This window comes from Arvicanthis niloticus, chromosome 2, assembly GCF_011762505.2.
Source record: "Arvicanthis niloticus isolate mArvNil1 chromosome 2, mArvNil1.pat.X, whole genome shotgun sequence".
In the NCBI taxonomy this organism is placed as follows: domain Eukaryota; kingdom Metazoa; phylum Chordata; class Mammalia; order Rodentia; family Muridae; genus Arvicanthis; species Arvicanthis niloticus.
The window spans coordinates 48,476,539-48,489,524 of record NC_047659.1 but is presented as its reverse complement, the minus strand read 5'-3'; the positions used below and the strand labels follow the sequence as shown (position 1 = coordinate 48,489,524).

At 37.7% G+C, this 12,986-nt stretch overlaps 1 protein-coding gene across 2 annotated transcripts in view; it reads left to right on the top strand.

Annotated features, from left to right (window-relative positions):
- The window catches only part of Sp3 (Sp3 transcription factor), a 45,839-nt gene extending 41,491 nt beyond the window's left edge, over positions 1–4,348 (top strand). For both annotated transcript variants that reach the window (XM_034494290.2, XM_034494289.2), the window contains 2 exons: positions 56–252; positions 2,623–4,348. In XM_034494290.2, the coding sequence (XP_034350181.1) occupies positions 56–252; positions 2,623–2,939 (514 nt within the window). In that variant the 3' untranslated portion in view covers positions 2,940–4,348. The remainder of the gene's footprint in view (positions 1–55; positions 253–2,622) is intronic.
- The last annotated feature ends 8,638 nt before the right edge of the window (positions 4,349–12,986 follow it).

Genomic DNA, 12,986 nt, shown 5'->3' with positions numbered 1-12,986 from the left:
ATAAATGTTTTTAAATACTTTGATGTAAATGTATATTATTCTGTGTGTTTTTTAGAGGTACCAATCTTGGGAAAAAGAAGCAACACATTTGTCATATACCAGGATGTGGTAAAGTCTATGGGAAAACTTCACATCTGAGAGCACATCTGCGTTGGCATTCTGGGGAGCGCCCTTTTATTTGTAACTGGATGTTCTGTGGTAAAAGATTTACACGGAGTGATGAATTGCAGAGGCACAGAAGAACACATACAGGTTACTAATATTTTTATGTTTTCTCCTCTTTCCAAAGATTCCTCCTTTTTTTGTTAGGGATTGAACTCGTGTGTATACTATAAGAACACTGAGTTACATCCCTAGTCTCCAATAGTTTTAACAGACAAAAGGAAGTATAGGCTATAGAACATACTAAAGGTTTTTTCAGCATACCCTACTGGATCAAATCTTTAAAATGGGATTAATTATATCAAAAATTCACTCTCAGTAACTAAAATTTAAAGAACAAACCAGTATAGATTTTCTTGTGAAATAGTTTTTTTAGTTTATGTAAAGTTGGGTTAGCTTTCTTTTTTTTTTTTTTTTTTTTTTTTTTTGTTTTTTTTTTTTTTTTTTTTTGGTTTTTCGAGACAGGGTTTCTCTGTGTAGCCCTGGCTGTCCTGGAACTCACTCTGTAGACCAGGCTGGCCTCGAACTCAGAAATCCTCCTGCCTCTGCCTCCCAAGTGCTGGGATTAAAGGCGTGCGCCACCACTGCCCGGCTTGGGTTAGTTTTCATTGACTGTTGAATGTCTTTAAAAACATAATTGTACTGTCAGTTGACAAATTTCACATTATTTGCCGTTGTCTCTTATGCTAGCAAATAGAATCTTATGCTAAATCTGACATTTCATCTTTTCTGCTGAGTATGTGAGGTAAATAAAAGGCATTTTATTGAGACTCGTCACGTTTTTCTTTTTTTTACAGTATCACATGGTGTTTGTATGAGATGGGTACAGGACTGACTCAAACTGAAGCCTAACATACAATGAGGGTTTTTTTTTTTTTTTTCTAAATATTAAATGATCAAAGTGTCTATCAGTCTCTCTATATATGCAGTGTTCAGAAATTGAGAATTGACACTGAGGAAGGGCTTTAGAAGGAGCATGGCCAAGGGAACAACATGGATTTTGAAGTCTGATCCATTTAGACTCCTTTCAGTTTTCTATTAGGTTAAGCAAATAAGTTGTCTCTGCTTCACAACTGTTAATTGCCTTTAAACATCATATAAGATGACCTCGGAGCATGAGGTCATATGTACATCCTCTGCTTGTTTTAGTTCTGTTTCTTGCTGTTAGAAAGATAGAAGATGAAGATTAACTAACAAGAATATACCAGTAGCAAGATTTTCTGTTACATTTGTGCTGAATATGCTCAATGTATGAGAGAAAGTTCTAGCAACATTGAAAGATTGGGGTGTAGACCCTAAAATGGCTCCTAACAGAATTTTCCCCAATGGTATTCCCTTAGTAGGTTGTGAAAAAAAAATCATGTATATGGAGAAGGAAAGTCTGATTGAATAAGTGAATAAGTGTGAGTTATTTATCACCCGATTGAGTATAGATTAATTAGAGAACTTGAACCTATAAGATCGTGCCTCTTAAAACTTTGATATTGAGTGCTCAATAAACACAGTGGCTTAGGTTAGGGTTGTAATATGTGTAGCATTTCCTGATAGTGTGTGGTGGGATATCTCTTCTGATTGGTGTTTCAAGAGAGACTTTAGGAAATACTTTCTTAGAAAAATGGTGGTTCATTGCTGAAAGTGAGTAGTGGTGAAATGGGGAAGACAGTCATTTTTACATGATCTTTGCTTGTTAAATAAGTGGGACTGACATAGAAATCCGTATGAATCAGGAGGAATTTGAACAGTTGAGTTGCCTGCAAGTCACCCTTTCACATAAGCAATCTGAAGCGAAAGGAAACTGCTTATAGCTTAGAGGGAGTCTGCTAGGTTGGCTCTGCCTTTTCTTCAATGAATAATCTTGCATAGTAGGTCTTAAACATAATTAAGGTTCAGTGTCGTGTATGTTTTTGTTTTTGGGGATTTTTTTAAGCTGGAAAATAAGCTAGGGTTGACACGTGTTGACATGAATTTTTTAATAAACAATAGCCTTTGCTATATTAGTTTGCCCTTGATGTTCAACTGAAATAGGTCAGCTAGCTATCTCCATTCTTGAATTTAATCTCATTGAATACTCACAGTCTGTCTTGCTTTAATCTACAACTATTCTGATTTTTATTTGATTGATAATTATCAAAGATTTAATATGACCTATAAATGTCTTTTAAAAGGATACAGTTTGGACTTTAAAGAACTGGCACAGATGGTGGTTTTACCAAGTATTTAACAGGGTTCAGTTCAGATTCTTAGCATGAAGTATTAAAATTAAATTGTCCATCATATAGTCTGTTTTTATCAAACCATAAAAATGATAAATATTTTGAGCTATTTCTACAAGGGAAATCTTACAGGGGCAGCTCATGAAACCAGTACAGTTTTAATAGACCCTTTGTTTTAGGAGAGACTATATTAATCTGTAAAAGTGTAATTTTTAAAACTAAGCAGTTTAATTGCTTTTCTTTACAGGTGAGAAGAAGTTTGTTTGTCCAGAATGTTCAAAACGCTTTATGAGAAGTGACCACCTTGCCAAACATATTAAAACACATCAAAATAAAAAAGTCATTCACTCTAGCAGTACAGTGCTAGCATCTGTGGAAGCTGGGAGAGATGATACCTTGATTACTGCAGGAGGAACAACACTTATCCTTGCAAATATTCAACAGGGGTCTGTGTCAGGGATAGGAACTGTCAATACTTCTGCCACCAGCAATCAAGACATCCTTACCAACACTGAAATACCTTTACAGCTTGTCACAGTTTCTGGAAATGAGACAATGGAGTAAATATTACACAAATACTTATTCATTGTGGTTATTTTTATACAGTAGTGAGAAGAATATTGTTCCTAAGTTCTTAGATATCTTTTTATTGATGTGCAAAAATTTTTGGATTGACAGTAACTTGGTTATACACGACACTGAAATGCCTTACTTTGTATGATATTCCATAGTATATTAAAAATGGTAAAATTTGCATGGGTTTTGTAGGTACTTTTGGAATCTAGAAGAAATGAAATTTTACCAAGTTATATAAAGAGAAAATTGAATTTAACAATGCGAATGGTAGTCTAACCAAATGCATCAATCCTGTGTGGTTTAGTGTAAAAATGAGAAACTGTTGGTATTTATCTATTGTAAGATAAAAAAGTTGGTGGGTGAAAGAAATCATGTTATAAATTTTTGTAATTTTCTTGATGACTGGAATTTTTATTATGCATAACTGACAAATCAAGTTTCCAAGCAAATGTTACATAGTGTAGGCTTTACTTAGCTTATCAATTTGTCATTTTGAAGCTAATTATTTTAATTAGGTTAACTGTACAATATTTTAAGCATTACTCTTGTAAGATTTTGAAAACTACATTTTAACATGGACCTTTAGGGATAGTCACCTTTTAAATCCTGTTGAAAAGCCATGTTTAAGATTTAATTTGCCAAAATAATGTCTTGTTAATATTCTTTCAATAATGAAGTTGGGCAATATAACCGATGTTTTTAAAAAGTTTAAAATGTGTAGGTTGAAGCATTTGGGTGGTAAAATGTTCTAGTGAATTATCCCTTTTCCTGAAGTTTGGAGGACCAAAAAATAATAATAAGGTGTATTGCGTCTTAGCAGAGATTTTTTTTTTTTTCTATTAAATCTAATCTTGTTTCCAAAAAATATGTCTGCCAGGGCCTTAAAAGCCATCGTTGTAAATTACCAATAAAGTATAACATATGCAAACATAACAAAATCACTTCCACAGTGACGATACTCCAACCATATGGATATTAGTCATAGAAACTAGAAGCTTTATGATATTTTTTTAAGTTTTTTTTAATCTAGGTAGTCTGCACTTAAATATCAACCATTTTCCTTTTTTTGCTTCTTCCCTTAAAATTTATATGTATCCAGTACATTTAATTGAGAAATGTATGTTTTTTATTATGCTGTATTTTCTTTTTATTTTTTAATTATTGTTTATATTTTCAATTAAAAATGTACAAAATAAAATTACATTGCTGGTCTTGTAAGAGCTCTACAATTTTCCTAAATGTACCTATACCTACAGCAGTTCATCATTTCAAGAAGTTTGATTCTGTTCATTTGTTATCTTTAAGACCACCTCAGATTTAAAGGCTACCTTATTGTACGTTTAAAGTGTATTATAACAGTGTGGTAGTTAATAAAACACTATTTTTTTTTCTTTTGAGTTTGTTGTAGTCCGATGCATTTAAAATACTGCAATGGTATGGATAAGAAAGTCTGGCTTATTTTTCTTTAGACTTTTATTTTTAGATTCTTGATTTCAGATGCTGGGATTGTAAATAAATATATTTACTTAAAAAGGTGTATAGAGGTGCTGGCAATTAATTTTTCACTTAAAAATGAATTTATTAAATATAACTTGAAACTTGAAAAATATAACTTGAAAAAGTCTAATTTCTTAGCTTACATTGATTTGTACCAGTTTTATCAACACTGTTTTGCAAACTACTCTTTGTTTCCCTTTTGAAAGCACTGCAAAGTATTTTGATTTATAAGAGTTCTGAATTTACATAAGTACTCCTCAAAATGATAATATAGACAAGCTGTGGTAATCATGGCAAGTGGAAGCTATTCAGAAGGTTGTTTTGAATATGTGTGAGTCTGAAATGGTTATAGAGGAAGGGGAGTAGGAATGGGAAAGGCAGAATATTTCTTTGCTTGTGTACACAGTGTGAGACTTCCATGTCTGTTATCCAGGCCCAACTTGACACTCAATTGTAATTTAACACTGCATAGGTCAACTCTAGGCAATTTTTCTAAGTGAGGCTTAAATTTAGAATGTGAAAAGGGAACTGTTTAAAATGGTTTTCTATTAAGATTATAAGTAGAGGTTGCTTATTTGAACCAAATGAAGATAGGTTGTGTGAGGTGGCAGTGAGGCATACAGGCAGGTTAACCTCAAGAGTGGTTGGTTGGTTGGTTGGTTGGTTGGTTTTTGGTTTTTTTGTTTGTTTGTTTGTTTGTTTTGTGTTTGGTTTTTTGAGAGGCTAGGACCTAGGGCTCCCCAATTAGGTTAGGCTGGCTGGCTAGCTAGCCTCAGGGATCCTTCCTTCCTGGGTGGTTGATAGGATTCCTATCCTGGACCACCATACCTCACTTTTTATGTGAGTTTTGGAGACTCAGACTTGAGTCCTCTCATGTTTATGTGGTAAGGTAAGAACTTTGCTGACTTATTCCCAGTGCCAAGATTTTTTTTTTTTTTTAAGATTTTATTTTATTTATATGAGCACACTGTAGCTGTCTTCAGACACACCAGAAGAGGGCATCAGAACCCATTACAGGTGGTTGTGAGCCACCATGTGGTTGCCGGGAATTGAACTCAGGACCTCTGGAAGAGCAGTCAGTGTTCTTAATCTCTAGAGCTGTCTCTCTAGCCACCAAGATGTTTTTAGGTAATTGAAAATTGACAGTTTCAAAACACTTTGATACAGAAATTCCCAAGCATATTTTAGAGACTAAATGCATTGAATTGATGGCCGTTTAAAGTGTGTTTGTGGGCCTTAAAGCTTTGGCTCAGCCGGTGAAAATATTTAACTTCTGGTGTACTGATTGTAAGTACTTCTGTTTTTATATTGTTTGAATGTTGGACCAGGGGTTCCCCAGTTAGACGGCTGGCCTAACCTAATTTTAGAAAAAAGTATTTGAAGAATTGATCTGAAGCCAGGTTTTTAGTTGTGAAATGTGTATTAGTGGACAAGACTGTTTTTTAATATACCTCCAATAGTTTTGTCAGTTTTTATAAATGGCTAGAATTTACATTTTATGTATATACAAGTGCAATTAATCTGAGCTGCATGTCTAGTGTGCCTTGAAAGACACCACTTAATGCTTTAAAAGAGAGTATGCATATTACAAAGTCAACTACTGCCTTACAACTTTGACCTTCAAAATAGTGAAAATGCTTTAATATATTTAAAACATGTTAGATAAGTTGGAATGTGTCACATATTTTATGGAAAATAATTCTTGGGACCAGTAAGATGACTCACTATGTAAAGGTGCTTGCTACACAGGCATGACAACCTGAATTCAGTCCTGGGGCTGGAACCCATGTGCAGGTTGAGGGAGAGAACCAACCCACAGTGTTGTCTCCTGACTATCACATGCATGTTGTGACAATCCATGCACAAAATACTTAACCATGCACATGTGCGCTAATAAGTAAAAAGAGAATAGTTCCTAACCAGTGTTGTCCATCAGGAAATCCCAGAACTCATTTTTATTTTTTGAGACAGCCCAGGCTGCCCTTGAAGTTGTCACAGCTGAAGATGACCTGCTTTTCCTGTCTCTGCCTCCCAAGTACTGGGATTGCACGTCAGTTCCTCTGTAATGGTTTGCACTAAAGCTCTTCAGGACAGAGAATATCCAGGTATCAGTGTTCTATGGCTACAGTAGATTGCAGAGACATTGTGTTGGGTCTTTACATGTAGGTTCTAGGGGTCAAACTCGGCTTATGTGGAAAGCACTATACCCTCAGCCAAACTATTTTTGTTTTATGTGTATGGATACTTCACCTGCATGTATGTGTGCCACATGCATGCCTGATTCCAAGGAGGCCTGAAAGAGGGTATTGGCTCTCCTGAGATTGGAGTTTACAGTTATGGGCCAGAAAGTGTAGGTACTGTGAATCAAACCTGGGTTCCCCTGGAAAAACAATGATACTAACTGCTGCTTTTCAGTGCTTTTAACTGCTTTTCTCTATCTACCTGACCAACATTTAAAAACATTTTTTTATGTATAAAATTTATTTTATATATATGAGTGCCCTGCCTTCATGTACACCAGAATAGGGAAACATCTCAGTACAGACAGTTGGTTATGAGCCACAATGTACTTGCTGTGAATTGAACTTGGGACTTCTCGAAGAATAGCCAGTGTTCATAACCTGAATCTCTTTAGCACCCTGGCAAACGCTTAATAATTGCCTGTAAAGATTGTATATTTTCGTAAGGCTCCCAAAAACCATCCAAATAAAAGAAGCAAAAGTACTGTAAAGACCAAATAATATTTTGTGGGAAAAACAAAGGCAGTAGGCACTCCCTTCAGATTCTAATTGTAGTTTAGACCCTAGAACTTCAATTTCCAAAGTTTTTATTTAATTATAATGTACTTAATATTTGAATTAGGATTTTGAAATTGTGGCTTTAAAAGTTGACATGCAGAGTAGTAGTTAAATTTTCTGAAATTGGTTAAGTATTTTCAATGTAAGCTTAACTAATGTGCTTAAAACACTGCTATGAGTGAGTAATGAGCCTTATGTGACCCCAGGGAACCGGTTAGTTTATACTCTGGGACCAGATTTGGTGTTAGTGGCTCACCTTCAGTGTTCAGGTTAAAAAGATTGCTCATGTTTACACATAACCAAATATTTACATATGCATTTTGCAAAGTGCCATGAGAAAAATTCACGATTTCTACTCTGGTTGATCATGGGCCTTCCCAGAAAAAATGATAAATCAAGTCCAGAATTTTGAAACACTACTTATAACCTGAGGACTGAACCTTGAGAAAGGAGCATAGGCTCGGATGGTGGGATTGGACGAACAGCCAAGGAGACTGAGACACTACAGAAGGTGTCAGGTGGAGGGTATCACAGGCAACCAGAGAGTTGCTTATTGACTTAGTTGGAGACTTGGTAAAAAGACTGGTGGTTGAGGTTGTGGGAAGAGAGTAGAGACAAGGACAGTTGAGTCTTAAAGGTTAGGAGCCAATTGGTGAATTTTAATATCCCAGAAAAGTTTTTTTAAAAACACTGCATACTGAACAAATGTAAAAATCAAAATGAAATTAAGCTACCACCCATTACGTAATTTGCTTATAACATCTGTGAGGTTTAACATTTTTAAGTCTTAAAATCTCCACTGCATATGTATTTTAAAACATTTCAGGCTGGTTGTGACATGGCTTTAACCCCAGCACCCAGGAGGCAGAGGCAGGCAGATCTGAGTTCAAGGCCTGCCAGGGCTGGACAGTGAGATCCTGTTTCAAAACAAAAATTTCGTATTTTGTGACACTTATAGTTAAACTTAGAGCCTTGAGTGTACTACGCAAGTACTTTGCCATTAGGCTACATCACCAGCCCTTAAAAGTATTAAAGCTGGGTGATCTTTCATTTTATTTTTGTTTTATGTGTTAACTTTTATTAAGAATAATTTATTTGGCTTTTTTTTTTAAATGTTTTTGGGAAAAGAGATGTTTAGAGCACTGGCTATTCTTGCAGGGGACCTTGGTTTGATTCCCAGCACCCACAGCAGCTCACAGCCATCTGCAGTTGCAATTTCGGGGTTTTAGCCCCCTGTTAGGGCCCAGTGCACTGCCATATATTGTGCACCAAAACACAAGCAAAACTGGATTACACTGGAATGGGTGGACTTGGCTTAGGTTCTGACAGAATCTAGACATGTAGCTCCAGGATCCTAGTAGTCTATAATTTATAGAGTTTTTGGTTTTTCGAGACAGGGTTTCTCTGTGTAGCCCTGGCTGTCCTGGAACTCAAGTCTGTAGACCAGGCTGGCCTCGAACTCAGAAATCTGCCTGTCTGCCTCCCAAGTGCTGGGATTAAAAGTGTGCGTGCGTCACCACTGCCCAGCTGGCTTCATAGAATTTGTAGAAACAATGACATTCTTTCCTTCATCTGACATTTGAGCACATGTTCCATGCTCAGCACTTAAGATAAAATGATGACCATTTCATGATTTCTATTCTGAGTGTTTTGGGTGGAGGCTAATGATAGGACTACAGTTACCCTTCTGATTTTAACAAAATTCTGTGTGGTTTCTCTAGTTTCATGTGCTTGTTTCATTATAACAGTACAATCCCTTTATTTAAAGTTAGGAAAAGGGTAGTTTTTGTTTCCCTCTCTCCTTGAACATGATCCTTTAAGAGTTACAGCATAACCCTGCTAAGTGTCCACAGATGTGGCATCTGGAATGTCTGTCCCCAAGCAGGGAGAGCCTAAGTGTAGCCCTGAGGCTGCTGGCTTGGCACAGTTCATACGGACACCTAGTAAACTTGTACGACATTCACAGAACAAACAGAGGACCTTCCTTGTTTACACCCTGGTGTTGAACTTGAGGGTTACATGATAGGCCAAATTCAGGAAGAAACGATACCCAAAAAATTGCTTTTGGGGTTTTTTGCTTGGCCAAAATCTGAATCTACTCTCATTGCAAATCAGTGAGTCAGCCCTGAAAGGTAAACTGGGAACTATATAAAGCTGCAGTAGAGTCACAAACCAGCTGGCGAAGAGGAAAGGGGAATCTACCTTTGACAGTACTGCAGATGCAATGTAGAAATGTCAGTAGGGTGTAGATGCCACCCAAACCAAAGATGTGTGTCACCTGTCCTGTGTATGGTGGTTCCTTTTCAGAAGGGCTTCTGAGACATTTTGTGTTTTTCAGAATGAAAGTATAGGATGCAGAAGGTATGGGAGGGTAGAGGCTGAGGGAGGAGGAGAGTTAACTGCATTGGCAGGTATGGAGGAGGCCAGTGGTGTAGGATGTGCTGGAGACTAGTGATGGGCTTAATCCCTTAACTCCTGGTATTGCATCTCTTGACAACCTAGATGTGCAGGATTTTGCCTGCTGCCTGCAGGAAGTCTTAAGATGACTTAAAGCTGGATGTTTGGTTTCCCATCCACTTTGGTCATTCTTTTGTTCTTGAAGCTTTCCCAGCGACTCTTGAGAGCTATTAGCAAAGCAGTCTACAAGTTTAAATTCCTCTCCTAATTAGTCCCAAAGAGCAGGCAGAGAGTTACAGAATCATGGCTTCCCTAAGGTTGCAGGCACCCCCACCTCCATCCCCACAGCTTCAGAGGGGCTCTGTCATGCCCATCACTTTTTTTTTTTTTTTTTTTTTTTTTTTTTTTTTTTTTTTTTTTGCAACTCTCTTTCACCTTAGTCTCCTGTTAACCTACCAGCAGACAGCTAAGTGTGAGGTGTGGCTTGTAGTGTATCACCCATGTCCCAGCTTCATGGCCAGCTTTTGAAAGAATGACCAGCACCCTCTACTTCTTCCAGTCCTAACAGTTCACTATACCGTCTGGTCTCTGCTCTGTATTCTATTGGAGATGCTGAGGAAGTCACCAGTGACCTCTTGTCACTAAACTACAAACCCCTTAAACTTTCGAATCCTGCTATCATGTAGGGTGTCCAGATCAGGTGACTTTTCTCCCCATGGAAGTGACCTACTTCCAGCTCAGATGCTTTCCTGAAGTTTGCACAGTTTTCAGAACAGCACTACCAACCAATGACTACACATTTAAAATGTGAGTCTGCTGGAGCAGTGGTGGTGCACACCTTTAATCCCACCTCTCAGAAGACAGGCAAGTGGATCTCTGAGTTTGAGGGTAGCCTGGTCTACCAAGAAAGTTCCAGGATAGCCAAGACTATCTAAAGAAATGCTGTCCTGGGGTCAGGAGGGGAGAACAAAACATGACATGTAGAGGAGTTTCATATTCAAATTATAATTATTTTACTATTTTTGGCTTATCCATTCACCAATTGATGGACATTTGGGTTCTTTTTGTCATTGTGAGTATGGCTGCTATGTATACTTATTTATATATTTACTATATATTAAATAAACTTATATATTTATACAAGTATTTATTTGAATTTCTGTTTCAATGTCTTGGAAATACACTTTGGAGTAGAATTGCTGAGTCTATTGTGCTCTTGGACGCCTCCCCCCCACCCCCCACCCCCCAAAAAAAAAAAACCAACCCAAAACAGGGTTTCTCTGTGTAGCTCTTGCTGTCCTGGAACTCACTCTGTAGGCCAGGCTGGCCTTGAATTCAAAGATCCATCTGCCTCAGCCTCCCAAGTGCTGGGATTAAAGGCGCCCCATCTCTAGCTGTGCTCTTGATTTTAAATGAAGATCAAAACGTTTCTCTGGATTCTTAGATGTCCAGTGAGCTTTGGCCTGGCACCGGCTGTGCCTGCAGTGTATTCTTTTGACCTGTTTTTCTTATCACGAGGAGATAGGAAGCCCCAGACAGCAACATGTCCTTTGGCAAGATGTGCTGTGCTTCACAGAGCAGAGGAGGGGTAGAGAGTGGATCTGATGTCAGTTCCCACCAGGAATAGATAATCATCTCCAAGCTGACGACTACCAAGCTTGCTCAGCTGGACCAGGAGGTGTGATGTTCATGTCTCTCTCGCTTTGGGCTTGCATGAAGGCAGTTAAGGACTCTTGGGTTCTCACATGTATTCATTCACTACAATTACCTTCTTTTGGTGAGCCTCAACTCGGGGCTGGGAGGAGGAAGAAACAAACAAAAACCTCTTGAAAATAACACTGATGGTGTCACTTAAATGCAACCAAGTTACAATAATTTAATTTTTTTTTTAAGACCAAGATTATATTCTTGGGTTAGTTGCAAAGTCTCAAGTAAAATTTGAAGTTTATAAAGTCTGAGTAGAATAAATGATAATAGTGACGATTTAGATTTCCTCAGCACATCATGTATGTCCTATGGCATTTTTGTAGTGATGTGACCATAGCAGAGTTTTGCTTGAGCAGTAATTTGTCTCTTTATGTTAATGGAAGGTCTTTTCCTCAGTACTTGCATGTTAATCCAACTTTTATCAAAGGGGATGGAGTATCAACATTTCCCAGCCTTGTACTTGACCTAGCTCCACCTTTGTGAGGATCAAATTGCAGGTGATTAGGAGGAGTCTGGACAGACCTGAGGTCCTTTCCCCGCTCTTTGTATCCATGCTTCCATGCTAACATTTGTAACAAGAGAAGGTTACAGTGTGGAAAGTCTCTAGCCACTTTTTCTTTTCTTTGTGAAACCCACAACAGTTTCCATTGCCCCCTTAATTACATTTTCTCTACAGTTTGGGTAAGTGGGCCACATTGCTTGCTGCCTACATTATTTTCCAGCTACCAAATTGCTATGTTCCTTAACAATTTTCCCAAATCATCTCCTCCATGTTTTTAGGCAAGCTGTCTTTTACAATACTCTTTATGATATAATTACAACATCAGTGTCTATATTTTTTTTTTGGTTACAAATACATGTTGATTGGTTTTGTTGTTTTAATTTACATTTGTGTTCTGCTTCCATGTATGTCTGTGAGGGTGTCAGAATTCCTGGAACTGGAATTACAGACTGTTGTGAGCTGTCATGTAGATGCTGGGATTTGAACCCCGGTCCTTTGGAAGAGCAGCCAGTGCTCTTAACTGCTGAGCCATTTCTCCACCCTACCCCCCCCTCTCTCTCTTTTTTCTGTCTCAAAATAGCTAAAGTAAGATAAATTAATGAAAAAATAAAATAATAAAAAACAAGACAGAAAAAGAACTAAAGTAGTTATCCAGCATTAAAAGAGATTGTGAACACGATAAATGCTAAACAGAACATTGAGGAAGAAATACAGAGCAAGCAAAGTTTCTCTGAAAGAACTCACTAACTGTAACCTCTGGCGATGCCTCTATCTGCTTCTGATCATTGGTGATTGGTGACTTCCCCACTTTTGAATTATTTTGTGAAATGGTTAGTTATGAAGCTTCAGCACTCAGTAACTCTTATTTTTATTGTATCTTGTCCAAGTCTGCTCTATTTGGAGACATGCAAAGGGCCTTTGCTGTTGGTCATTACTGAGCTGATGATTCACTGCCCTGGAAGAATTGTCTCTCTGCTTTTTGTCAAGAGTACCAGTGGCTAGTAGGTATGGGAAAGCTGAGGACAGGCCTATGGGAGGAGGGAGGTGTGTAGAAAAGAGTTTCTGAGTTAGTAGGTGATCTCACCCAAACCTCTGTATTCCTGAGAGGACTGGGCACGTGAGGTTTTTCTTACC